The sequence below is a fragment of the Oncorhynchus clarkii genome, chromosome 11, assembly GCF_045791955.1.
Source record: "Oncorhynchus clarkii lewisi isolate Uvic-CL-2024 chromosome 11, UVic_Ocla_1.0, whole genome shotgun sequence".
Taxonomy (NCBI): domain Eukaryota; kingdom Metazoa; phylum Chordata; class Actinopteri; order Salmoniformes; family Salmonidae; genus Oncorhynchus; species Oncorhynchus clarkii.
Genome location: NC_092157.1, coordinates 25840732 through 25868334, shown reverse-complemented (window position 1 = coordinate 25868334; position 27603 = coordinate 25840732). Strand labels below are relative to the sequence as shown.

General features: G+C 43.5%; 1 protein-coding gene across 5 annotated transcripts in view; it reads right to left on the bottom strand.

Annotated features, from left to right (window-relative positions):
- LOC139420411 (partitioning defective 3 homolog) overlaps positions 1-27603 on the bottom strand; it is a 546201-nt gene that overhangs the window by 185951 nt on the left and 332647 nt on the right. For all 5 annotated transcript variants that reach the window (XM_071170491.1, XM_071170488.1, XM_071170486.1 and 2 more), the window contains one exon: positions 16266-16452. In XM_071170491.1, coding sequence (XP_071026592.1) covers positions 16266-16452 — 187 coding nt within the window. The remainder of the gene's footprint in view (positions 1-16265; positions 16453-27603) is intronic.

Genomic DNA, 27603 nt, shown 5'->3' with positions numbered 1-27603 from the left:
TCAAACACTGAATTCAAAATGCCCACTATTACATTCTAAAAATCTATCTATTTCAATGATTCCATCAGTTCACCCAAGTGTTTTGCCCTAAATCCCAAGTCAAATCACAATTATAGCATTTGGTAAAAAATAAGGCCTAGATTGTTTGCCCATATCGTGCAGCTCTACGTGGCAGTGCTGAAATGATCTCAAATGAGTGCAGGAAATGCAGAAAAAAAAAAAAATGCAGATAATTATTTTTGAGTGAAGATTATTTGTGTGGTATAAAACAATCCGAATGGAGAGAGACTCATTGAAATCACTTAGAATGTATGTGTTTGCCACCCTAGGGTCACACACTACTCATAAAGCAAATGTTTAACTTTTATTATTCAAAAACATAAAATACCATCAAACCGACCAATTTTTTTGTAAATACCGTAATAAGATATTTTGACCATATCGCCCAGCCCTAATATGAACATTTGGGCCCTGTATGATTAAGGAACTTCCATTGAGAAATGAGAGGCCATGTATGCTACCTTTAAGTCCTACCAAGGGGCATTAAATTAAGTACAAACTACAAGAACAAAATCTGTTCATACATTGAGGAGGAAAATGGAAAATGTAATTAAATGTGTCTCCTAATCATTATCTGACCAAACTCTGTACTCGATAGAGATTTAACTAGGTATGTTAACCGTGATACAAAACTGCAGTATATTAGTGTTATTCCGCCTGAAGAAGTCTATAAATGTGTCCCAAATGCACCCTACTCCCTATATAGTGCACTACCTTTTTTGATAGTAAAAAAACTGCACTATTTTTTGTCAAACGTAGTGCACCTTAGGGAATAGGGTGCCATTTGGGACATAAACCATGTCTTTGTCCTAGTTCTGGTATTCTGCCCATTCCATTTGGATAAAACAGTACCCTTTCTTCTTCTACCATTCTAAAGCAGCAGCACTTAAAATCCATTTCACCCATTCTGAGCAGCATAGCTCGACTCGCCGTTCAAAGCTTCATCCACAATTAACTAGCAGAGAGGATTGCTTAGAGGCAAACCCAAGTCCTTAACTTGCATTTTACATCTCATTCTCTTCCCTTTCAGAGGAAGTTAAATGTGTCAAACTACACCTCGGCCGCGTTTTTAAAGAATCTCCACGCTCCCATTTTAACCCTGTGGCTCCAGATCTCTTATTTTTTTCCCATCTTTCTCCCTCTCTGGCTTTCTCTCCCTCCCTCACGCCCGCTCTCTTTCTTTTTGCTTTTTCTCCCTCTCTCCATCTCTTTTCCTCATCTAAAATCTGTCCGGTTCTCTGTAGGGCCGCGTAGCAGTATCTATCTCCCAAATCCCTAGTTTGGACATCTGGATGCCGTGTGTCAAATGTGGGGAGAGGTGAAGACTGATACCCAGTGTGAAGTTTGTGATGTGTGTTGAGAGGGCCCTCCTGGAGCCTGCTTGGGCCTCACCACCTCAGTGGTCTTGACACCACAGTTCACTGCATGACTGCTCCCGATGTCAGACGGCACCAAGTTGCTTTCAATCACATCACACACACACGTTGGGTACTGTAGGTCTGGCCAATACCTCTGTCTACGCTGCACGCTACTGGCCCACTACAGCCGACCTGTCAACCAATCAACTGGATGAAAAACCTACTGTATTCTCTCAAGACTTTCAGCTGTGTTTGCTTCAAGGAGATACATTTTGGACAGAACAAGAAACTCAGTCAAATTTGTGATTTGTATTGGCACTAGTTTGTATGTTTGCTGCTAAGAAAAGAGTAAACACAGTGTGCATCATGGGACTTGAGATTGTTCCAGAAAGTTTGATTTTCGTAACCGTAATTGTTATTATTTACATGGTGCTTGGATTTTGTCCTCTTATTTTGATTCAATACACATTGTGCTGCCTGGCTCGGAGTCATGTAATGTTACTCGCCATAGACAAGACAAGGCTCTGTGGGAGCCGACACACATAATTTATGTTGACTTACTGGCGAGGGGGAGAGTTCCTTCAGAAGAGGATAACAACAAGGAGAGAGGTCTACTTACACTGTTCCTCACTATGTTCTTTACCCTCCCCTTCGCTCTCCCCCTCCGTCTTTATATTGTCTCTTTCGCTTCCTCTCTCTTTCTAGCTCGCTCTCTCTCTTACACACACACACACACACACACACACACACACACACACACACACACACACACACACACACACACACACACACACACACACACACACACACACACACACACACACACACACACACACACACACACACACACACACACACAAGCTTTCTCTTGCTCCCCCCTCCCATCTCTCTCCCTGTGCGTTCTATCTAGTGGCACACATAATTTTCAGCAACAAGAATCACAGAGGAGCTGGTAGCTGGAACACCTGTGACTTGCAGCAATCTTTTCTGCCCATAATGAAGCCAGGGAGGAGCAGAGCGGGAGCAATTAAGATGACTTTCTCTGTTTGTCTTACGACTCTAGTGTTGTGCTCTCTCTCTCTCTCATTTTTCCCTCCGTTTTGTGTTTGTGTGCTTTAATTGAGTTTGGGTGGAGTGACTTTTCCACTCGAGTGAATGGAACAGGAGGGAACAGTGGGGGTTGAGATAGGAGGAGGTTGATGTGTGTAAGGTTTGTGTGTGATGCATGTGTGTAGAAGAGAGGGGGTGTTGGCATAGTGCCCGCAGAGATTCACCACACACCAACAGCGGGGGAAACAGCAGCATGTATGACATGATGCGAGTCCTGGTTAATATTCAAATTCAGAAACCAAGAGGAGACTATTAGCATTTAAGGAAGATATAGACTGTAATTAAAACAGTCAGACACACACACACTCAAAAATGGAAGCAGAGATGACTGTTTACACTGATGTTGGCAAGTTATGCTAATAACCATATGGACAATAAAACATGCATACTTAGAGAACACTTAAACACACTAAAAAATTATAGGTTAAAAAACAACGCATTGCTGGGTAGTATACAGAACACACTGGGTTATTTTTGTCACAGCCAGTTGGGTCATTTAGTTGGGTTATTAATCTATGATCCAACGGGTCAGATCAGAAGACTGGAGGCGTGGCATAGTAGGAGCGTGGCTTTCAGATAGTTCTTTTTGGCCACCCATGAGAGCAAATATTATTCCGGTTCATTTGTTAAGGTTTAGCACGGGGACTTTTGTAGCGTAACGAAGCTTACACAAATTGATTTCCTCAAGTGCCTATGTGGAGCCCAATGTTGGGATAGTTGCCACTTGATGGTATTTCAATAATAATGTAATTAATTGTATATTAAAATATTTAAGGATATTTTTATTTGCAGTGTAGAAATATAACATGATGAACAGGAACTATATTTGCTCTCACAGGTGGCCACAAATACCTGTCTGAAAGCCACGCCCCCAATAGGCCACACATCCTGATAATAACCTATGGATTACATAAAAAAATACCCATCTGCTGGCTCAACCTAGAATGAAAGTGAATAAAAAGCCAACTAATAGTTAAATTAATCCATGTTTGAGTAATCCAAAGGTGTGGCCTATTGGGGGCATGGCTTTCAATTCGTTATTTTTAGCCACCCATGAGAATAAATGTCATTCATGTTCATCATATTAAGTTTGTACACTGCAATTTTCTATTTTCCTTCAATACTTTTGCATGGTACTATCCCAACATTGGGATAGGCATAAAGCGGAACTGACAGCATTTTAACAACATAACATCTTATTAAAATCTGTTCATATACAACCCTGGGAAGAGCATGATACCTTTGTTTTACATTTTCTGACAAGAGAGCACTTAGATATGGTCATTTTGAAATGTTCATACATTTACAGAATGTTTGGGAATTATGCATAGTAAGGCATTTGTGAAAATTCGATAGCAATATAGAGTGGGAAAGCGGCCACTGCAGTAGACACTGCAGTAAATAAAACATCTGTCTTGTCCAGAACAGGAGTCTACGGAGACTGGTGCGCCATAGCCAATCAGAGCAACAGTAGGCAAACAAGCCGTTTGACACCCGGGCCTGCCATCATTCACTTTGAACTGGACTGTGTCTCTACAGACAGTAGCAACTGCGTGACTTTCGATCATTAGAACGCATTCTCCAAAACCACAAAATATTTCTGCAAATATGACGGGAGTCCTCTTACATTTGGGGACTTTACAGTCCTATTGATCAAACAACCATGAAAAGGTAGACGCTCTCTCCCTCAGTTATGCACATCAACAAGATCAACAACTAATGCTAGCCAGAGTGAGATGAGCTAAAATCTAATGAGGGAACATTGCACTGATGAACGATAAGGAATAGTCGCCTGCTCGTCCTTCTGCAGCTTGCCCGCCAAAACATGCTAGTCCTAGCAGTAGCCTATGAAAAGCGATATGAGGGGGAAAACTCAGTACTCACCCACTTCTCCAAAGACATGACATCCTCCCAGCAGCTAGCTAAGGTTAGGCTCTGTGTTTTTAGCTTGCTAAATAAATAGCTAGCGACATAAAAAATACGCTAGCCCAGGGGTGTAAAACTCATTCAGCGAATGAGCCATAATTGAAAATACTATGAAATTGCGAGCCAGATTTTTATACCGTCCACTTATGTGCCTTCAGAAAGTATTCACACCCCTTCTTTTTCCACATTTTGTTGTATTACAGCCTGAATATTTAAAAAATAAAACATAAAAATATCCATTTGAGCACGGTGAAGTTATTAATTACACTTTGGATGGTGTATCACTACACCCAGTCACTACAAAGATACAGGCGTCATTCCTAACGCAGTTGCCGGTCAGGAAGGAAACCGCTCAGGGATTTTACCACGGCCAATGGTGACTTTAAAACATTCACAGTTTAATGGCTGTGATAGGAAAAAACTGAGGATAGATCAACAACATTGCAGTTACGCCAGAATACTAACCTAATTGACAGAGTGAACAGAAGGAAGCCTGTACAAAATACAAATATTCCAAAACATGCATCCTGTTTGTAACAAGGCACTAAAGTAATAAAAAAAAATGGGCAAACAATTCACTTTTTGTCCTGAATACAAAGTGTTATGTTCGGGGTAAATCCAATACAACACATTACTGAGTAACACTCTCCATAGTGTCAAGCATAGTGGTTGGTGGCTGCACCATGTTATGGGTATGCTTGTAATCATTAAGGCCTGGGATGTTCTTCAGGATAAAAATATAAAAAATGGAATGTTGCTAAGCACAGGCAAAATCCTAGAGGAAAACCTGGTTCAGTCAGCTTTCCACCAGACACTGTGAGATGAATTCACCTTTCAACAGGACAATAACCCAAAACACCAGGACAAATCTACACTGGATTTGCTTGCCAAGAATACAGTGAATGTTCCTGAGTGTTCGAGTTACAGTTTTGACTTAAATCTATTTGAAAATGTATGTCAAGACCTGAAAGTTGTTGCCTAGCAATGTTCAAGAAAGAATTTGAAAGCGCTTTAATTATTTTGAAAATAATAATGTTGCACAATCCAGGTGTGGAAAGCTCTTAGAGACTTACCTAGAAAGACTCACAGCTGGAATCGCTGCCAAAGGGGCTTCTGCAAACTATTGACCCAGGGGTGAGATATTTCTGTATTTCATTTTCGATAAACATGCAAAAAAAAATTGACAACAAAAAATGCTACTTTGTCATTATGAGGTGTGTAGATGGGTGTGTAGATGAGAAGAAATCAATTGAATCCATTTTGAATTCCGCCGGGAACGCAACAATATGTGGAATAAGTCAAGGGGTGTGAATACTTCCTGAAGGCACTGTACATAGGATGCTGAACATAACATTTTAACATATTAAGACAAAACAAGAGATATATAATATTTGCCCAGCCATCGCGTCTATGCTTGCAGTTGTACATAATATGCTGCGACCCTAATCAAAGAGTATTTAATAACTCCAAATAACAAAAAACGGAGCTACTGATAGGTTGTTGTAGACTTAAAACACTGCATGGCTCACTGGTGCGATTGAATGCAGCATTAGTGTATGGTGCACTCAAATTGTATTGTAGTTGAGTAGCCAGTCTAGGCTACTGCTCAAATGTTGCTGTACTATGCCAACATTTTTCTCCTTTGTATGATGTTATGTTGCAGGTTTTGTTATTTGGTTAATTATTGTCAAGCTTTAAAAACCAAAGCCAAACTGCAACATTTTTAGTAACCTAGCTAAGACTGTGGCATGTGTCGGTACGCTTTCCCTCCGCTGTGCGCTGTAAACGGGACACATGAAAGCAGCGCAATTGAAGTGGAATCCACTGATGAGAGCCCATTAGACCATGTCAATTCCACTCTAAGGAACTCATACTATTGTGTAAGCCATATTAAAGCTGCAATATATAACTTTTTGGGCGATCTGACCAAATTTACATAGAAATGTGATTTATAGATCTGTAATTTTACTTTCGACGGTACAATGACTCTCTACACAATACTTTCTTGTTTTGTCACAAACTGAAATTAGGCAAACTATTCACATTTCAGTAAACGAGGAAATGGCGGATCAATTCCTTCATAATGCATTTTAAAGCTACAAAAGTGTCAGTGCTCAACCTTAATATTTGTTGTCAATATAACAGAACAGATTAACCTGGATGACATTTACTCTCACGGGTGGCCAAAAATAACTATCTGAACGCCACACCCCTTGTCTTCTAATCTTCTAATCATAGCTCAATAACTCAGCATCAACAACCCAACTTAAAGAAAACAATCGGTTGCTTGTGAACCAATTGGCTGTGTCAAAATAACCCAACATGTTCTGGTCAAAATGTATCCAAATTGGGTTGTTTTTAACCAAGCACTTTTTAGTGTAGGCCTACATAACAAGCACTGGTACTAAATAACTTCAACAAAAGGAAAGATGTCCAAGGCTTTAGTTCAAAGGTTGTGTATGTGTAAAGGAGGTTGTTCTTATGTTCTGTGGTTCAGCTTTCATTCCTGGCCAATAATTACTAATTTCTATGTTAATATGTAGTATGTGTACCTAACAATACACGTGGGTAGAATGATGTGTGTGTGTGTGTGTGTGTGTGTGTGTGTGTGTGTGTGTGTGTGTGTGTGTGTGTGTGTGTGTGTGTGTGTGCATATTTTGTGAGTAAGCTTCTCCTAGTCCATCAGACTGTCAGAGCTGTCCCAGGAATTATGTCTCCACTGTGACATCTCACAAAGGAGGGGAAAACGGTCTACTGCTTTCACTCTTTCTCTCAATCTCATTCCTTCTCACTCTCCACCCCCTTTCTCCCTTCCTCTCTTTCACCTGAGGACAAACCCAGGAGTTAATCAGAGCTGACTGTTCTCCTGCACCATGTCAATTAAATCCACCACTGCTGCATCCATACTATGAAGACAACCCTACCGCTGCTCAGCTCAGAGCACTCCTAGTGGTGAAATTGGGGAACTGACTGACTATACCCATCTGAGAGCACTCCTAGTGGTGAAACTGGGGAACTGTCTCCAGCTGAGCACACACCCTTTGTCTCCATGCAAGTCACCCGTGATACACAGTACCAGTCAAAAGTTTGGACAGACCTAATCATTGCAGAGTTTTTCTTTATTTTTCTTATTTTCTACATTGTAGAAAAATAATGAAAACATCAAAACTATGAAATAACACATGGAATCATGTAGTAACCAAAAAAAATGTAGTAACCAAAAAAAAAGTGTTAAACAAATCAAAATAGATTTTAGATTCTTCAAAGTTGCCACCCTTTGCCTTGATAACAGCCTTGCACACTCTTGGCATTTTCTCAACCAGCTTCATGAGGAAGTCATCTGGGATGCATTTCAATTAACAGGTGTGCGTTGTTAAAAGTGAATAAGTTGGGCCAATCAGTTGTGTTGTGACAAGGTAGGGGTGTCATACAGAAGATAGCCCTATTTGGTAAAAGACCAAGTCCATATTATGGCAATAACAGCTCAAATAAGCAAAGAGAAATGATAGTTCATCATTACTTTAAGAAATGAAGGTCAGTCAATACGGAACATTTCAAGAAGTTTCTCCAAGTGCAGTCGCAAAAACCATCAAGCGCTATGATGAAACTCATAGACTCATGAGGACCACCACAGGAAAAGAAGACTCAGAGTTACCTCTGCAGCAGAGGACAAGTTAATTTGAGTAACCAGCCTCAGAAATTGCAGCCCAAATAAATGCTTCACAGAGTTCAAGTAACAGACACATCTCAACATCAACTGTTCAGAGAAGACTGCATGAATCAGGCATTCATGGTCGAATTGCTTGGGCCAGGAAACATGAGCAATGGACATTAGACCGGTGGAAATCTGTCATTTGGTCTGATGAGTCCAAATTTGTATCTTTGTGAGATGTAGAGAATGGTGAATGGATGATCTCTGCATGCGTGGTTCCCACCACGAAGCATGGAGCAGGAGGTGTGATGGTGCTTTGCTGGTGACACTGTCTGTGATTTATTTACATTTCAAGGTACACTTAACTAGCATGGCTACCACAGCATTCTGCAGCAATACGCCATCCCATCTGTGATGAAAGTGATGGAGTGCTGCATCAGATGACCTGGCCTCCACAATCACCTGACCTCAACCCAATTGAAATGGTTTGGGATGAGTTGAAAAGCAGCCAACAAGTGCTCAGCATATGTGGGCTCTCCTTCAAGTCTATTGGAAAAGCATTCCAGGTGAAGCTGGTTGAGAGAAGTCCAAGAGTGCGCAAAGCTGTCATCGAGCCAAAGGGTGGCTGCTATGAAGAATCTCAATCTATTTGTTTAACACTTTTTTTGGTTACTACATGATTCAAAACATGTTATTTCATAGTTTTGATGTCTTCACTATTATTCTACAATGTAGAAAATAGTAAAATAAATAACTAATTTGAAACAATAGGTGTGTCCAAACCTTTGACTGGTACTGTAAGTCAGTATATCCATGTCTGAGGACGTCGGGAGATGACGTGGAAACAAGCCACTACAGGCAACAGTGAGTGCCGTTACCATCAAGTAGGTTTCAACGTTGTGGATGGGGATATCGGATGGGTGTAAGCATCTGCCTCTGGTTCCGTTTGAGAAACATGGATGAACGTTTAATTCTTGTTGCGCTCTCTCCTGCCCATTGTATAGCAATTAAATATCATTAAAAAGGGATGGAAAGTGTTAACATATACATTTTCAAACTTCTAGACAAATATTGAATCAGTCTAATATATTCCCTCTCCCAATCATTACTCCCTCTCTTCTTCTCTCTCCTAACGGTCTCCTCTCTTCACCTGTCTCAGTAGAGATGGGGCTCTGGTCTGTCTCCGTCTCTCTGTGTCTCTGAGTCTCCTGCCTGTTCAAAGGGGGAGGTGATTACCCCTTCAAAGATAGTGAGGCATGCGTCAGATCAAAGCAGCGTAATGTAAGAGAGAGAGAGTAAAGCCATCCAGATCTACATCCAGCCCACACCCTTCTCTTTTCTCATTACACCGTTTCTCTCACCAGCCTGGTCTCATAGACTACACGTAACATAGGAAATGTAAAACCGGGATACAAAACACGTACAATATCTTATGTTTGGTATGGTTACATAAGGCAGATGGTTACTTAAGGCAAAAACAAAAGTAGTGGTGTTGGTCGGGTTGGATGGGTGGGTGGGTGTATAATGCAATATAGCAACCCAAAGGTTGTGAGTTTGAATCTCATCACAACTTTTAGCTAATTAGCAACTTTTCAACAACTTACTACTTTTTAGCTACTTTGCAACTTATTAGTATGTTAGCTAACCATTCCCCTAACCTTAACCCTTTTAGCTAACTCCTAAACTTAACCCTAAGCTTAACTCCTAACCCTAACCCCTAGCCTAGATAACGTTAGCCAGCTAACTAACATTAGCCACCTAGTAACCTAGTTGGAATTTGTAACATATCATACATTTAGCAAATTCTGAACATATAATACTTATTGTATTCCATAACTTAACTTATAAAATGGGTGATGGACATCCACAGATTAATACATACCATTCAAACCTTAACATATCATACTAAATGGGATCCCTCGGATTTACGTACATAATAATACAAAATGCTCTGAGACCAAAATGCTCTCACACACAGGCCTTCTGAGGGGAGCAGAGCAGCCTTTGTGAAGGTGGAAGATAACAATGATCCCAAGAATGTGGGTATTCAAATGAACGCTAGGTGAGCTAGAATGTGGGTATTCAAATGAACGCTAGGTGAGCTAGAATGTGGGTGTTCAAATGAACGCTAGGTGAACTAGAATGTGGGTAATCAAATGAACGCAAGGTGAGCTAGAATGTGGGTAATCAAATGAACGCTAGGTGAGCTAGAATGTGGGTATTCAAATGAACGCTAGGTGAGCTAGAATGTGGGTAATCAAATGAACGCTAGGTGAGCTAGAATGTGGGTTTTCAAATGAACGCTAGGTGAGCTAGAATGTGGGTAATCAAATGAACGCTAGGTGAGCGAGGGAGGGTGAGAAAACCCTTCGGGATTAATGCTTTTACTATTTAATAGTGTAAGGGATATCAAACCAGGTGATACATTTGGGGAATACTACTACTACTAATAATAATAACAATACTAACACACATTTTTTTTGTCTCAATTTCTGTTTCACTCCAGTCCAATGATACTGTGCTCCTTCTATGCTGTGCTGTGGTGATATCTAGGCAGGGAACTATCTTAGCGCTGCAGGCTAGGTAGATAGTTTCTGACTCTCTCTACTGTTGTGTAACACATGCCGGTGTTCTGATCAGTGTTCTGATCAGAACACCCGCAGACACGTTTGCATACAGTAGTTACCTCACTCTCTGTAAAGGGAGCATCATATGAACAGTGTTAACTTAACTTACACCTCCAGCAGCTCAATGAGGAGAACTAGATGAGGCTGCTGTGTGAGAAAAGGAGAGGAGGGGAGAAGAGAAGTGGAGAGGGGGAGAGAGAGAGAGGGGGAGAGAGAGAGAGAGTTAGAGAAAGAGAGAGTGTGAGAGAGAGAAGAGCGGTGGAGAGAGAGAGAGTGTGAGAGAGAAGAGAGGTGGAGAGAGAGAGAAGAGAGGTGGAGCGAGAGAAGAGAGGTGGAGAGAGAGAGAGTTAGAGAAAGAGAGAGTGTGAGAGAGAGAAGAGCGGTGGAGAGAGAGAGAGAGAGAGAGAGAGAGAGAGTTAGAGAAAGAGAGAGTGTGAGAGAGAGAAGAGCAGTGGAGAGAGAGAGAGAGTTAGAGAAAGAGAGTTAGAGAAAGAGAACGAGTGAGAGAACATAAATGCAGCTTCAAAGGAAAAACACCTTTATTTGGCACTTTGTATGCAAGCAATTTTCAGTTACTGTTTCGCAGACACTGTTCCCTCACACAAAAGGGGGAGGTTTGTGACTCCTGTTAAGATGTGGTACGACAAATGAGAACATCTCGTTCTGTTTGGAAAGGAGAACTGGATTCAAGATCAATGAAGCATAGGACAATTATATGAGGAAAGATAAATACTGATGTAGTTTGGACAATAGTAAGGACAGAAAAATAAAGCAGATAAATAACGTTCACAGTAAATGTTACAGGTATTGGGTGTTAGGTGGACTAAGGACAACTTTTCCAAATTTGCAGTATCTTTTCCTCTCCCTATTTGGCCTGAAGTGACCATACTAACCTGTCATATCTCTAATGGTTCTCTGGCCAAAGAGGTTTTCCCATCAGTCATTTCATAATTGCTAGCCATTATTGCAAGAGCAAAGGCACACATCTATGAGTCAGAGTAGAGTGGCCATTTTTCAATTTCATTTTTCAATGGAAATTCACAATCATTCTATGAATCAGAGCATTATGAAAATAGACATCCATTTATGTCTACTTCTAAAAGGCTAAACGTTCACTACAACTCAACATGCTAAAAGTACATGTTTTCTCCATAGCCTTCTTATTACAAACTCTGGGTTTCAATTGGGCTGGTGGGTAAGACAGTCCCTGGCCCTAGTCGAGCCAGAGGGGCATGGTAGTGGATGTAAATGACTAAGATGGCAGCGCAGGCCCACCCTAACATCCAACCCCATTACATTGAGGATCTGTCCCAAATGGCACTTTCTTTTTTTTTTTACCAGGGCCCTAGTGCACAATATAGGAACTAGTGTGTCATTTGGGAAGCAGCCTTAGCCTCTGTAGGAGGCCTAAAACGACCCACTTTGGTTCCAGTAACAGGGTGGTAGAGTGGCTAATCTGGAAAGTAATAACAAGCATCCATCTCCTTTGACATCTGCTTAGAGAATGGAACGTCAAGGGGGAATATAGGCCTGTAGTTCATTCCAAGAGCTACTACCACATTACGAGGAATTGCAGGTGCCCCTGTAACTGCTCACCAACACAGTTGATCATAGTTTATGTGTAGGAGATCAGAACGAACACCAAACATATGCATCATGTTGAACTAACGTCAGCTTAAGCAAGTTCCTATAGTTCACCGTTCCTTCAGGCCTCCATTCCTGTACCTTCCCGTGCTCTCCACAACCACACATTCCATTCACATTAGCAAGGCAGTCCCATAGTATCAGAGCAGATTTATTTGAATAAATGCCTCCATACCTTGTACTTTAAATCACTGAGATAATCAGGAAGTGGTATGTGTTATTAAAAAAACATTAAGTATGAAAAGTGTGAACATGAATGCTCTCACTAAGTCGCTCTGGATAAGGGCATTTGCTAAATTACTAATGACTAAAATGTGAATGTAGGCCTGTTTGGCTTTTGATATGATATTGTGATTGGGACAGGTTATGCCTGTGTCTGTCCTGGATCGTCGTGCATACCATTTTCAATTGCCGTTTTCTGGGAGTCTTTTGGCTGGTACAATTTCAATCCCTTGTCTTCAGTAGAAACTATACAGCTGTAACAATAGGAGAGCGCTCATTCCACCCACAACATGTTCCTGCAACACAAACACAAACAAAAGACACACACACACACACACACACACACACACACACACACACACACACACACACACACACACACACACACACACACACACACACACACACACACACACACACACACACACACACACACACAAAACTAGATTGCTCCTGCATCTCTTGGAAAACTAGGTCGCTGTATTAATGTGTCTCGTGTGAGATGGGGTTTTCTTTGCCTGCAAAAGAACAGTTTATCTTGTGGCCAGCCATTTGATGCACTGTACTCAGCTCACACTATGACCATGTTTGAGCAAAATGAAGGAAAATACCGACTACAAGGTTTCCTATGGGGGAAAAGGCAGTGCCATTATGTATGCACTAAGGTGTGTAACCATGCTGCTGTGTAGTGCAGAGCTACGGCTGGAGAAACACACATCTCATACTCGCACACGGGTCGGAGGTGAGTCTTTCACAGCTCCACATAACGCATATTCAATGATTCCAGGTCCTGGTTGGATGTGGCGTGCAGCTTAATTAAAAACCAACAATTCTAAGAAAATGGGGTCATGGCTGACCCAGATCCTTCAGTCTAAGCACTGCTATTACAACGGTATGACGTGTGTGAGCGCCCGTGTCTGTGTATGTGTCAGAGAGAAAGAGTCTTTTGTGTGTGTGTGTGCGCGCGTGCGTATTTGAGCAGCTGTGGGACTGTGGAGGGAGTGTGTGAGAATGTGTGTGTGGCGTGCGTACTGGGCTTCTGAGATATGAATAATTCAAAATAACCCAAGGCAGTGGTACACTGTGTGTGTGTGTGTGTGTGTGTGTGTGTGTGTGTGTGTGTGTGTGTGTGTGTGTGCGCGCGCGGGAGATAGAGAGATAGAGAAAGGAAAGAGGGAGAGAGAGCGTGTGAGAAAGCTTGAGTGTTGTAATAGCATGTGCTGTGGCCCTAATCCACAATGACAAAACTCAGACATCACACAACCAACAGACATGCAAACTTAAAGCTACTCATTCATAATAAATCAAAGAGAGAGAGAGAGAGAGATGGGGGGAGACATAGAGAGAGAGCGAGAGCGATGGGGGAGAGAGCACGAGAGCGAGAGATGGGAGAGAGAGAGCACGAGAGAGAGAGATGGGAGAGAGAGAGATGGAGAGAGAGTGGGGAGAGAGAGAGATGGGGGGAGAGAGACAGAGAGAGCTGGAGAGCGAGAGCGATGGGGGAGAGAGCAGGAGAGCGAGAGATGGGAGAGAGAGAGCACGAAAGAGAGAGAGATGGGAGAGAGAGAGATGGAGAGAGAGAGGTGGGGAGAGAGACAGAGAGAGAGCGAGAGCGATGGGGGAGAGAGCACGAGAGCGAGAGATGGGAGAGAGTGAGCACGAGAGCGAGAGATGGGAGAGAGAGAGCACGAGAGAGAGAGAGGTGGGGAGAGAGAGAGATGGGGAGGGAGAGAGAGAGAGATGGATGGGAAAGAGGGAGAGGGGAGAGAGAGATATGGGGGAGAGAGAGAGAGAGATGGGGAGGGAGGGAGGGAGGGAGGGAGGGAGGGAGGGAGGGAGGGAGGGAGGGAGGGAGGGAGGGAGGGAGGGAGGGAGGGAGGGAGGGGAAATATGGAGGTATGTCTCTTGGGGGATTAAAATAAAAATACTAAAAACAGAGAGAGAGAGATTGACCAGGCTTCTCCTTCCTTCCAGCAGAATGGAATCTCTGACTAATAGAATAACTCTTCCCTGCTAGTCAATCACTGTGTTGCTGTACTGTCCAATAGCATATCGTGATATGTTTCACATGATCTTGCCTGACCAATCGAGATAAAGGAAAGAAAATGGTGTATCTTGATACGGTCTCTAGGAGGCTGGATGTGAGTCCTGGAACAAACATCTGTCATGGACAGTCATAAAAAAAGATATTATACTTAAATGTAGGGGAGTGTAAGGGAGGGTATATTACTGGAAACTTTTGAAGTTTTACCAGTAAACTACCAGAATTTTGGTAACATTCAAGGATTATATGTAATTTATTACAAGACATCTAGTGGCCCTTTGGGGTAATTCAGATGATCAATACATGTCTGTAATTACAGTATCTCTTGCCCTCTGTGTGTTCTAATCACAAGTACAATATATAAAATATTAAAATCAGATGATTTTAAGATAAAAAATAGAATGACACAACGGTAACACATCCTAAATGCTGCAAAACATCACCCTAAATATAAACCATCCATTTAGTGAATGTGTTTAATATGAGGCTTTCAGCATGAACTATGTTTGAACACACTTGTTTATTTTACTCTGTCAATGTATTTGTTTTGGTGCCAAACTGGTGGCAGTTGTGAAAAAAAGTCCACAGTTGGGAGAGTTCATTGAAAATAATGCCATTGACGATTCAATGTTTTTTTCATTAATTAGTCTATTTTCTCTTGAAAGATATGGTCCATCCACTAAAAACTCAATATGAACACAGACATATAAAATGTTTACTATATATGCATTTTTTTGCATAAATGACCAAAGTCACCATAGATTGCTATAGATTACCTGTTAGTTACTGAATATTCTGGTCACTTTGGTAAATTACCAGTAGCTTTGCAAACCTACTTAAATGCCACCACCAATTCCTGTAGCTGAACACTGTAATCAATAAATACCATTCACGCTTTCATATGTACGATGAGGGTTTCTATACAGAAGCATTATATATACCGACATTGTTTACACTGAGCCAGAGACACTGGAGCCCAATTTTCCTCATAAAACTGCAGAACCACTTGGTAAGGCACCATTGAATTGAGTGTACGGTCCCAGAGGACTCATGGCCCCTGCCCGTCATTGGGCTGCTGAGCCCCTGGTTCCATATTTAATACTAGCTGCTCAAGATGTTCGAGAAGGCCAAACCAGGGGGAAGTGTGAGACACCCTGGGGAAGAAAGAGGACTGGCTAGGACCCCAGAGAGATGTTTAACTCAACCATCTTCCATATTCCTCCTAGGTCACATCCATTATTAAACACTCACAAAGGCAAACGCGCGCCCGCACACACGCACATACACACAGTCATGAAGGTGTGTGCACGCGCGCCCGCACACACAGACACACAAGGCCACGTGCGCACACACATGCACGCACACACTCAACACAGGCACACAGCCGTGCGCAAGCACAGGCACACAGACTCTTGACTACACTAAAAGAATAGTGTCAGATATCACTTTCTCATGCCCTAACGCTCCCCACATACGAAATGTTCCATAACACACGGAATCTAGACACAAAGGGCATCTTTCAAGAACATCATGATATCAATAATTCAATCAGACAGTGGGTGCTACAGCCAAAAAGTAAAGAAAACCTTGCTGGGGTGTAAAATGTCATCTCTTTCTCTCACCACTCATTTTGGCTTGGCACGTCCTGAGCCCAAGTCACTGGGTTATCTGCAGCAAAGCCCATGTCATCGTGGGAGCTGGAGGATGATTGGTCAGACATGTGGGCGGGGATCACAGGTGGCCTATCATCTTCGATCATGACGGTGTCGTCCTGGGGCATGTTCACAGTCGGAGACAGCTGGTAGTTACCTGTGTGTGACCAGAGTGAAGGAGAGAGGAGGGAGCACATTAGACATGCACTGTTTCAGTTCAGCGGAACAAGCTAGCTAGCTAAGTTACACCAACATTGATCAAGGGAATTAGTTCACATTAGGGACATGATAGTAAGATGCCATGGAACCAGACATTTCGTACATCCAAAAGACCTGGGTTAGTTCTCCCATTTCAGTATTCCATCTCACATGGGAAAAGCCATTGTTCTAGACAGAAAACAAGTGTCCCAGTCCCATCGTGTTATTATGATCCAGTCCCCTTCTCCTGTCCAAGGACAGAGTCAGGGCACACACACACACACACACACACACACACTGATCTGTATTCTCCCAGGCCGAGCTAAGGCTTCACTGTGCTGCAGAGGAGAGGAGAGAGGCCACTTATCAGTTCATCTCAGAGTCAGGGTCAGCGGTGCAATCTACAGCCTAACCACCACTCACTGAGCAGGAGGATATCCATTTCCTGGAGAAGAGCCGTTACAATTCACCAATATAGGCTTGGTCCGAAATGGCACCCTATTCCCAACAAAGTGTGTTACTTTTTACCTTATGAGACTATGACCCAGGGAATAGGACATCACTTCAGACGTAGCCATATATGCAGGGAGATATAACAAAAAATAACAAAACCAGAACTACACATATGCTTACCATTACAAAAAGCATTTGAGAGGATAAAAATAACACAAAATCCATGACTTCCTATGTATGTTGCTGAAAGTACATTTGTTTCCATTATCACAGGGTCATTTTGCAAATTTAGTAGCTTAAGAGCAATAGCAGGTAATTACAGAGGGGGGTGGGGGGGGGATATTTACCCTGGCCCTCTCCCAACAGTACTCTGAAATGCATTTTATTGCATCGTGCCTCAACAAATGACAAATGGATTTCACAGAAATGAATGACAACTTGCAATGACAAATTAAATTATGTTGGCTGGATCTCATTTGGCTAAACGTGAGTTCTGATGAATTTCACAGAAGATTCATTTATAATAGCTGTCTCACTGATGTGTATATAAGGGACTACTTCTCATTTGACTCTTTTCTCAAGCCTCTTTTAATGATGGCGTTCATACTACACTGAAAAGTCAAAGTCGTTTTTAACATGTTTAGCTGTTTTTAATACAACCCAAAGCCTTGTCTGTTGGATACGAGGGACCACCACCGGCCCAAAAGGGACAAGGTATAATTGAATTCTCTGTGTAATTCAGGTCTAGGAGTTACCCCCGGGCCCTCAGATATGGGAAGTTAGTTAGACTTAACAGGAACTAATCAAATCAGCCTGGGAACTAATGCCAAGGTGATTAACACGACACCAAACGACCCCTTAGTCTCTTAAACAGAATCTGCATCTCCCAGTAAGGAGGGAGGAGTGTGTCGGTGGGTAGGTGTGTTTGTGTGAGTCTGTTCATTAAAGGTTTGAGGATGCAGTGTGCTCTGGGGAGACAAGGCAGGCAACCTTTTCATTCTTTAAATATGATTACATGTTTTAAACAACAATATCATCTTAATATATGTTTGTTGTTGTAGATCAGTGTGAAGCAACACAGAGAAGTCTGGTTCACTAAACATCATATTGATTAAAAAACACACACAGAACAAAGCAGGTGTCTGTTCCCGTCCAAGTATTTCCCATTCTGTCCCCTCTGGTCTTTTCTCAAGGCCTGAAACAACCACTGCAGGATCCCAGCCTCCCAGTTCCATTACTCTAGTCTATCAGAGTCGAGCCCATGCCCATCCTCATTTCCACAGCACAGCACGCATCGCCCCGTGTCACTCCTCACTTCCCTACCCTCTAATGGAGGAGTTGGTTACCACCACCTTGCATCATCGCTTCAAAGATCCACTTTTAATAACAAGTACAGACATGCCTGGATTGGAGAGAGAGTGTGTTCTTCAAAACACCTTTATCTAAATCTGTCTATTACGGACCGGCATATTCCAACTACCTCTCAGTCTCACGTCAGAATTACACATTCATCCGAAATCTTAAGTTTAGGCATAAAAATAAATAAAAACTTTATTTAACTAGGCAAATAAGTTAAGAACAAATTCCTATTTACAATGACGGCCTACCCCGGCCAAACCCTAACCCGGACGACGCTCACATCCGGTTGTGATACAGCCTGGAATCTAACCATTGGTCTGTAGGAACGCCTCTAGCACTGAGATGCAGTGCCTTAGACCGCTGCGCCACTCGGGACCCCTGAACTCTGATTGGTTAAGGTTAGGGTTAAGGTTAGGGATAGGCTTAAAACAAAAATCTCAAAAACAACTTTCTATCACTGGATTCAAACGGGCAACTTTTGGAATCAGAGGCAGATGCGTAAGCCCATCCACCGTGCCCGTCGACAACGCCATAGCAAAACCAAAACCTACTTGGTAACAGCGCTCAATGCTGCCTCTAGTGGCCGACTTCCACTTCTTCTCCCTGCGTCCTCAGACATGGATGGATGTTGAATACTGAATAGTATCATGGGTGACCTGGCTGCATTTTCACATATGTATACACATACCACACGTGCACAAATAAGCATATGCAACATACACGCACGCAAGTACGCACACAGACACTAACAAGCGGACACACACACACACAGTCTCCCTTTTGTTACTTCCCTTACATTTCAAGCAAAACAACCTTGTTATAATGCGTTCCAATTTTCCCTTCATGGTTTTTACAGAGCAGCACAGTTCACAGAGAACGCGGTTTTAATTGGATGCATGGCCACGCTTCCCTCCTCCTCCTCCGCCTGAAACAATTCCATCCAGCACCCCTTGACACAAGTGCTGAGCTCTCCAGATGAGGAGCATTTAGTGGCATTCTGTTTCCTTCTGGTAAACACACGCCGAGCACTGGACAGGTAGCCAGGACGACTCAGACCCAACGACCGGCACTTTGAAAGGTGAGAATAATTAACAGGGAAATGCAGCGATGGCTTGTCTGCTTTCGTCGTCTAGATAATTAGCATGAGAGGAAAATTACAAATTACATTCCCTCTACCTGTTGCTGCAGAGACAAGAACCGCCCCCAGTGAATAATTACAGCTGCCGCGTTAACAATGAGGAAAGAAAAAGCAATCGCCTCAGAGTGGATAGATGGTTAACGAGTGAAAAAGCCTTCTGATTTCCTAAAATAGGCTGAGAAAGAGGAAACGGGGAGGAAGAGAGAAAGGACTGGGGCTTGAACATAAAAGAACAGAGAAGCGTGCACCAAGAGCAGGTACTTAACTGCCACTGTCTGTGCTGTCTTGTTCATTTATAACGAGCAGTAACAGCATAGGCCTGGCACATGCAGTACTTTAATGCCTGGGTCGTGTTCATTAGCCACCAAACATAAGAAAATGGGCTAAAAGAGGAAGGGACTTACTGACATAGAAATCCAATAAGAAAGCGTAATTTCCTTTGCTACATTATACCATAATGAGTATGACCCTATACTGCCATCTTTTTAACCCAGCGTCCTCACAGCTGGGAGCTCTGGGATAGGAAGCTGGCACATCACTTCCTGCTGATGTGTGTGTGTGTCTGTGTGTCACTATAGAAGGGCAGTGGGTTGTGGGAGGTGTTAGTTAGCGTAGCGACAGATCACTGAGACACTTCCTTTGACACTTGCCTGGAACCATTAGCCAGTCAGTGTCAGAGCACAGAGCAGGAGGGAACAGAGGCTGCGGGGAGGCCTGAAGGCTAGGAGGGAGGGGACATTCAACAATAATGGTAACTATGGCTGATATGATAGATTTTTGTTCACTTTTAGTCCTTAATGATGGTGCCAAATGACATATAACAAGCTCTTTTGATTATCTGACATGAGCATATTTTTAGAGTTTGCCTTTAAACCTACTTGGATAAGACATTGTTACTAGAATGGGATTACTATTATCCTGTTATTAATCGGCAGGGTTTCTTCATTACCACAATTATATGTTATTTACTGATCCACTAATGCCGAAATATTGAAGTTATGGCCAAGAAACTCCAGACTCTCTATCCGGGCCCAAAAAATGTGCATGAAACCCACACAACAAACATCAGCTAAGCAAACACAAAATGCTTTTGTTTTGGGGAGTTCAGGAACCAGAAAATAGGCAGCATCCCAAATGGCACCCTATTCCCGTTATAGTGCACTACCTATGACCGGGGCCCATGTGTCAAAGGGAGTGCACTATATGGGCAATAGGGTGCCATTTGGGATACATAAACATACTGTAATATCACGATGCCTGAAAAAGAGCCAGTTCGGTCAGTCACGCTCATATCCTGTAGACATTTAATCAAGGTCACTTGGAGATAAAATTAATAAATAAATATTTCCCCCATTATGGTTAATGTTTGCCAGACTGTGCTTCCCGTTACTATTAACAAGGGCTTGTTTGAATTATAAACTGCCCCTTTAGTTGAATGCCCCAATATGACCCACTCACACAGTTCCCGTCAGTTTGCTGGCAGCAGCAGGATCCAATCTCCTTAACTCCAGTACTGTAGCCTTTGTCAGTTAGAAGTAAATCCGGCCTAGGCTATATACCCTCCAGCCGCAATACAAACATACCCTTACTGCCTAACTGCATGGGTGATCTGTGAGCAGTGGGACCATACCCGTACTGCCTAACTGCATGGGTGATCTGTGAGCAGTGGTACCATACCCTTACTGCCTAACTGCATGGGTGAGCTGTGAGCAGTGGTACCATACCCTTACTGCCTAACTGCATGGGTGAGCTGTGAGCAGTGGTACCATAGCCTTACTGCTTAACTGCATGGGTGATCTGTGAGCAGTGGGACCATACCCTTACTGCCATACAATAACAAACAGAACCTAGCTGCATGGGCTGAGCAGTGGTACCATAGCCTTACTGCCTGACTGCATGGGTGATCTGTGAGCAGTGGGACCATACCCTTACTGCCTAACTGCATGGGTGAGCTGTGAGCAGTGGTACCATACCCTTACTGCCTAACTGCATGGGTGAGCTGTGAGCAGTGGTACCATACCCTTACTGCCTAACTGCATGGATGAGCTGTGAGCAGTGGGACCATACCCTTACTGCCTAACTGCATGGGTGATCTGTGAGCAGTGGTACCATACCCTTACTGCCTAACTGCATGGGTGAGCTGTGAGCAGTGGGACCATACCCTTACTGCCTAACTGCATGGGTGATCTGTGAGCAGTGGGACCATACCCTTACAGCCTAACTGCATGGGTGATCTGTGAGCAGTGGGACCATACCCTTACTGCCATACAATAACAAACAGAACCTAGCTGCATGGGCTGAGCAGTGGTACCATGGATATGGACACAGTGGCCTACACCTTCCACTGCACCATACAATAACAAACAGAACCTAGCTGCATGGGCTGAGCAGTGTTACCATCAGGCCTACTCTCCCACTTCCCCATACAATACAATAACAAACAGAACCTAGCTGCCTTGCTACATGGGGTGAATTAGTGAACAGCGGTACTGTGGTGCCAGGCCTATACTGCCCCCACACAATAACAAGCAGAAACTAGCTACATGGGGTAAAGCAGTGAACAGTGGTACCCGGGCTGTGGGTCTTGTACAAAGTGGCGCTAGACTCCAAGTTGTGTCCTACTGCAACGCCCCCCCCCCCCCCCCCCCCCCCCCCCCCCCCCCCCCCCCGCAGACCTCAGATAAATAACCTAAGAGGGGTAAAGGGTTTCCAGGAAGGAACGCAACAACAGTGCCTGTTTCAGAGCAACACTGCGGGAGATGGCTTTGAACTTGAAGTCCCCAGTCGTCATACAATGAAAACCTGTTGCCACGGATGTGTTTTAGTCAGATTGAGCATGTAGCTATGTGATATAAGGTCTGGCTGGCCATGTGACCGCCGGCTTTGCAGCTGGGAAACAGCTGTTTGATGGTTGTTGAGATGGGACTCATGCACACACGCGCGCGCACACACACACACACACACACACACACACACACACACACACACACACACACACACACACAGAGTGGTTAGTCCTATAGGTGTAATGGCATGCTTTGAGATAAATTACTAGTCACATTTGGCTGAATAGAACACTGTAGAGTTGCACAGGCAGGAAGGAGAGATAAATGGAGGAAGGAAGGGATGGAGAATAGAACGGTCACTCCTTCATCCAAAAGAAGATGGAGAGAGTCAGAGAGCCATTTTGGTGCACATCGCCTCAGTTCTTAGCCTCCCTAGCAACAGAGCCTGCCGCTGTGAGGGCCAATCCAAAGTATTAAACCCAGAGAGAGGGGTGGAGCCATTTCCAGAGTCAGGGCCATGGCCATGCTAGAGCAGGGTGTTGAGACGGGAGCTCTCAGAGCTAAGAGGCCACCTGGACACATTCATCTGAGAGGAAGGAAGAGGAGTGCTCACTTTCAGCCATAGATCATTAAGTAGGAGGTGAGAGGTCACACTAATAGCTCTAATTCATCCTCCCATCCTCTCGTTTCAGAGCATCACCCATTCAGAAGGCTAATCTGACACTCTGGCCCTATTGATCGGGCTGGAGATCTTTACCAGATCCATACTGGTTAACAATATCAGGGCCAATACACAAACTGGAGCAGGTAATCACCTTAAATACACACTGGCAAAACGAGACCTGGGTTAGACAATGTTTTCTGGTCATTTCCACTATGTTTACACCAGAAACAGCTCTACCCACTCGGTCAATTGAATTGACTGGAGTGTTTGGCTAGATTGGATTTGTTGATGTTGTCGTTTGATCCCTGCCACTCTGTTTTCTGTCTGTTTCTCCCATGTCTGATGTATCTAGTACAGACTAAAACACTGCTATTACAAGCGTTTGAATTGTAAAAAACTGACCAAGCAGGCAAGGTTCATGTTTCACAGAAAGCAACAACAACAAAAAGTGTCACATGCAGATGAAATCGATCATCCTTGGGGCATAATATCAAACTGTTTCTGTATCGGCGATGTCAGGCTATTAAAAGTGGGCGGGGCAGTCTAGTCGCACACGTACCCATCCCAGCCTTTAAATGCCTTTAGCCTTTAAATGCCAACTTCATTATGTGTCTTTTAAACACACCTCAACCTTTTCACACCAGACACAGGCTGAAGGGAGCTGGCTCAAACAAGGTACAGAACATCCAAGCAGGGATAGGTGGAACCTTTACATCATTTAAATATACTCAAAACTTTCTCCCGAACTTCTCAGAGCAGTGCAGGTCGACAACAGTGAAGATGATGCTAGAAATGAGCCTGAATGTGTGTGTGTGTATGTTCCATGTCGGTGTTCCAGTGTGTTCCACTCCTAAATGACACAACCCTCCTACAATCGTCACACCAAGTGAAGCTGAAGGAAAGGAATAATGACTTAGATAACACATGTCAGTCTCACAGGTGGGCCACATCTGCTAGGGATTGATATTCCCTCTCTCTCTCCCTCTCCCTCTCTCGTGATTGATTCAGACTCTCAGCTCAGATGATGGTCCCTTCATTACTTCTATTATCTCTCATCAAAAATCCATCTGCTCGCTGACACGCCCCACACATTAACATTATAACATTACCATCCACTGTACTGTTAAATGTGGGCGGACGCACACAGAACTCATTAAAGAAAGTTTCTTAATCATTTCTCTATAACAAACCGGTAAAGAATTTAAGCACTTAAGTAAATTAGATGGGCATGGACTGTTTGAGATAAGTGACTAGATGTCACTATATGACTACACACTGAGTGTACAAACCATTAGGAACATTCTTTCCATGATATAGACTGACCAGATGAGTCCAGGTGTAGATGAATGGGAGGAGACACGTTAAAGAAGGGTTTTTAAGCCTTGAGACAATTGAGACATGGATTGTGTGTGTGCCATTCAGAGGGTGGATGGACAAGACCAAATACTTAAGTGCCTTTGAACGGGGTATGGTAGTAGGTGCCAGGCGCACCAGTCTGAGTGTGTCAAGAACTGCAACGCTGCTGGGTTTTTCACACTCAACAGTTTCCCATGTGTATCAAGAATGAAGTCAACATGGGCCAGCATCCATGTGAAACACTTTAGACACCTTGTAGTCTATGTTCCGACAAATTGAGGCTGTTCTGAGGGCAAAAGGGGGTGCAACTCAATATTAGGAAGGTGTGCTTCATATTTTGTACACTCAGTGTATTTTCTGTGGAGTGAAAAAATGTGATTCATACACTCATTTTCTTGAAATAAAACCAGTATGCTGCAGGTGCCTGAAGCCAGAACATTATATACACTCTCTACTGTATGAATCCTAGTTACTTTTCTCAGGTAGGCTACTGTAGGTATATTATTAGCATGGCTCAGGAAGTCTCTATACGGCACATAAATGGAAGGTCATGCTATCTCATTTCCTGGCTTGATGAATGTGCACAGAGGGGATGAAGAGGATGACACTGCTAGATCTATAAAAAGCCCCAGCGCAGTGTGAGTCAAACATTGTCAAGCCCTGGGAAGATGTTCTGCGTGTGTGTTTGCGGGTGTGTGTGTGCGTGTGTGTGTGTATTTGCGCGTGTGTGCATGTAAGAGAGGGAGAGAGATAGACAAACGGGGGTCGCCGCCCTCCATCAGAGTCCATTACTCAACAGGGTCTAAAGGACTAGAGACACACAGGACCTCCATAAGACTTCCACAGGGAGCAGGGGTAGGGAGCGTAGAAATATAATTCTAATTATGTTAATGCATTGATGAACATGGGAGGACAATGATGGTACACACAAACACACCCTCCGTCCTTCCATCCCTATTCCTTTGGTGACCGTGTTTAACAGGGTTTCAGTCGGACACTCTGTCAAACAGCACATCCAGCGCTGGTCCGCGGGGCCTCAATTTTCGACCACAGTGCGACTTCCTGCTCCTAGCTGAACTTTCAATCAGGAGAGTGGAAGGCACCGCCAGAGAGGAGGCTAATGACTTTAGATTCAACCAGGCCCCTTCATTATTATGTCATAATGTTCTTCTTCTTCACTTTCCTCTTTTTCCTTTATTCTCTCATTTTCACCAGTCTTAAATCACCGCAAGGGTGAGAAAGGAGGAAGAGGATGAGAGATGGGTGGAAAAATAGTATTTTTCTCAGGCAGGCCACAGCTTCATATCACCCTACCTGCTATTTCCTCCTACCTCATGGCCATGCAACTGTAAGACTGCATCCCAAATGGCAACCATTTTTAATCTAACCTTTACTTAACTAGGGAAGTCAGTTATGAACACATTCTTCTTTACAATGACGGCCTACCACGGGCTAAACTCTCCCCTAACCCGGACGACGCTGAGCCAATTGTGAGCCGCCGTATGGGACTCCCGATCACGGCCGGTTGTGATACAGCCCAGAATCGAACCTGGGTCTGAAGGGGTGCATCTAGCATCTGCGTTACAGTCCCAATATAGTGCACTACTTTTGACCAGGGCCCAGATATAGGAAATAGGGCGCCATTTTGGCTGCGGCCTAAGTCTGTAAGTAGGACAGAGGATGTGTAGATGTGTGAAGGTAGCTGACAATGTCACAGCACCAATGATTTAGTGAAGCAGACAGCCCTGAAATTACTGCTGCCTATCTATAGGCTCTATCCCTCACTCCAAGCCTCCATCCCCACGCCCCTGAATGACAATACTCTTACAAGCTCCATCCCCATCTGTTTATCCATCCATTCACCCCTCCATCCACACCCCCTCACTGAAAAGTCGTCCTCTATAACCCTCCCCCACCTCCTCACTGACAAGCTTCGTTCCGACTGACAGCTTTCTAACACTGTAGGGAGCTCAATGCATGGAGAGGTGCCTCATTGCTCCGTGCCTCGCCTTGCCTCAGCCAATCAATGGGATGGCACTATCTCAGCCAGCCAGTCAGATTAATGGACCTCATCCTTACATCGCTCTGCACATCACACCGGCACTATACCGTCGTTGCCATGGTGACACATTTCATTGTCGTATGATACGAACATTCCATATTTATGTGGTGCTTGGCCAAAGGATAGAGAGCTACCTGAATTTGCCTTTAAGAGAGAAACCAGTATCCATCTTGAAAGAATGCTGCCGGAGGGGATGGCTACTGTTGTATGGGCTCCTAACCAATTGTGCTATTTTGTGTGTTTTTTTGCATTGTTGGTAACTTATTTTGTACATAATGTTAATGCTACCGTCTCTTATGACCGAAAAGAGCTTCTGGATATCAGAACAGCGATTACTCACATCGAACTGGACAACATTTTTTCGCAAAGGATATAATGTTGCTCCCAGACAAGGCCCAAATCCCTGACATTCGCATGTGAAAATAAGGAAGTTACAGGGGGCGGAAATCAGGGTGCCTTGTGAGAATTCATTGGCGAGTGGCTAACCCGCCTCTACCATCAGTGCTATTAGCCAACGTGCAATCACTGGAGAAACTGGATGATCTCCGTTCGAGACTATCCTACCAATGGGACATTAAAAACTGTAATATCTTATGTTTCACCGAGTCGTGGCTGAACGACGACACGGATAATATTATATTATCCATGCATTGGCAGGACAGAACAGCTACGTCTGGTTTGACAAGGGGTGGGGGTGGGGGAGTGTCTCTATTTGTCAATTACAGCTGGTGTGTGATGTCTAATAAGAAGGTAGTCTCGAGGTATTGCTCAAATTAGATAGAGTATCTCATGATAAGCTGCAGACCAGACTATCTACCAAGAGAGTTTTCATCTATATTTTTCGTAGCTGTCTATTTACCACCACAAACCGACGCTGGTACTAAGACTGCACTCAACGAGCTGTATAAAAATCAACAAAATGGTCACTCCTTGTGGCCGGGGACTTTAATGCAGGCATACATATATCCGTTTAGCATTTTTTTACCAGCATTTCATGTACAACCAGAAAAAGAAAAAAAACCTACATCACCTTTACTCCACACACAGAGATGCGTACAAAGCTCTCCATCGCCTTCCATTTGGAAAATCTAACCATAATTATATCCTCCTGATTCCTGCTTACGAGTAAACACTAAAGCAGGAAGTACCAGTGACTTCAATATGGAAGTGGTCAGATGACGCGGATGCTACACTACAGGACTGTTTTGCTAGCACAGACTGGAATATGTTCCGGGATTCATTCAATGGCATTCAGGAGTATATCAACCGACATCATCAATAAGTGCATCGAA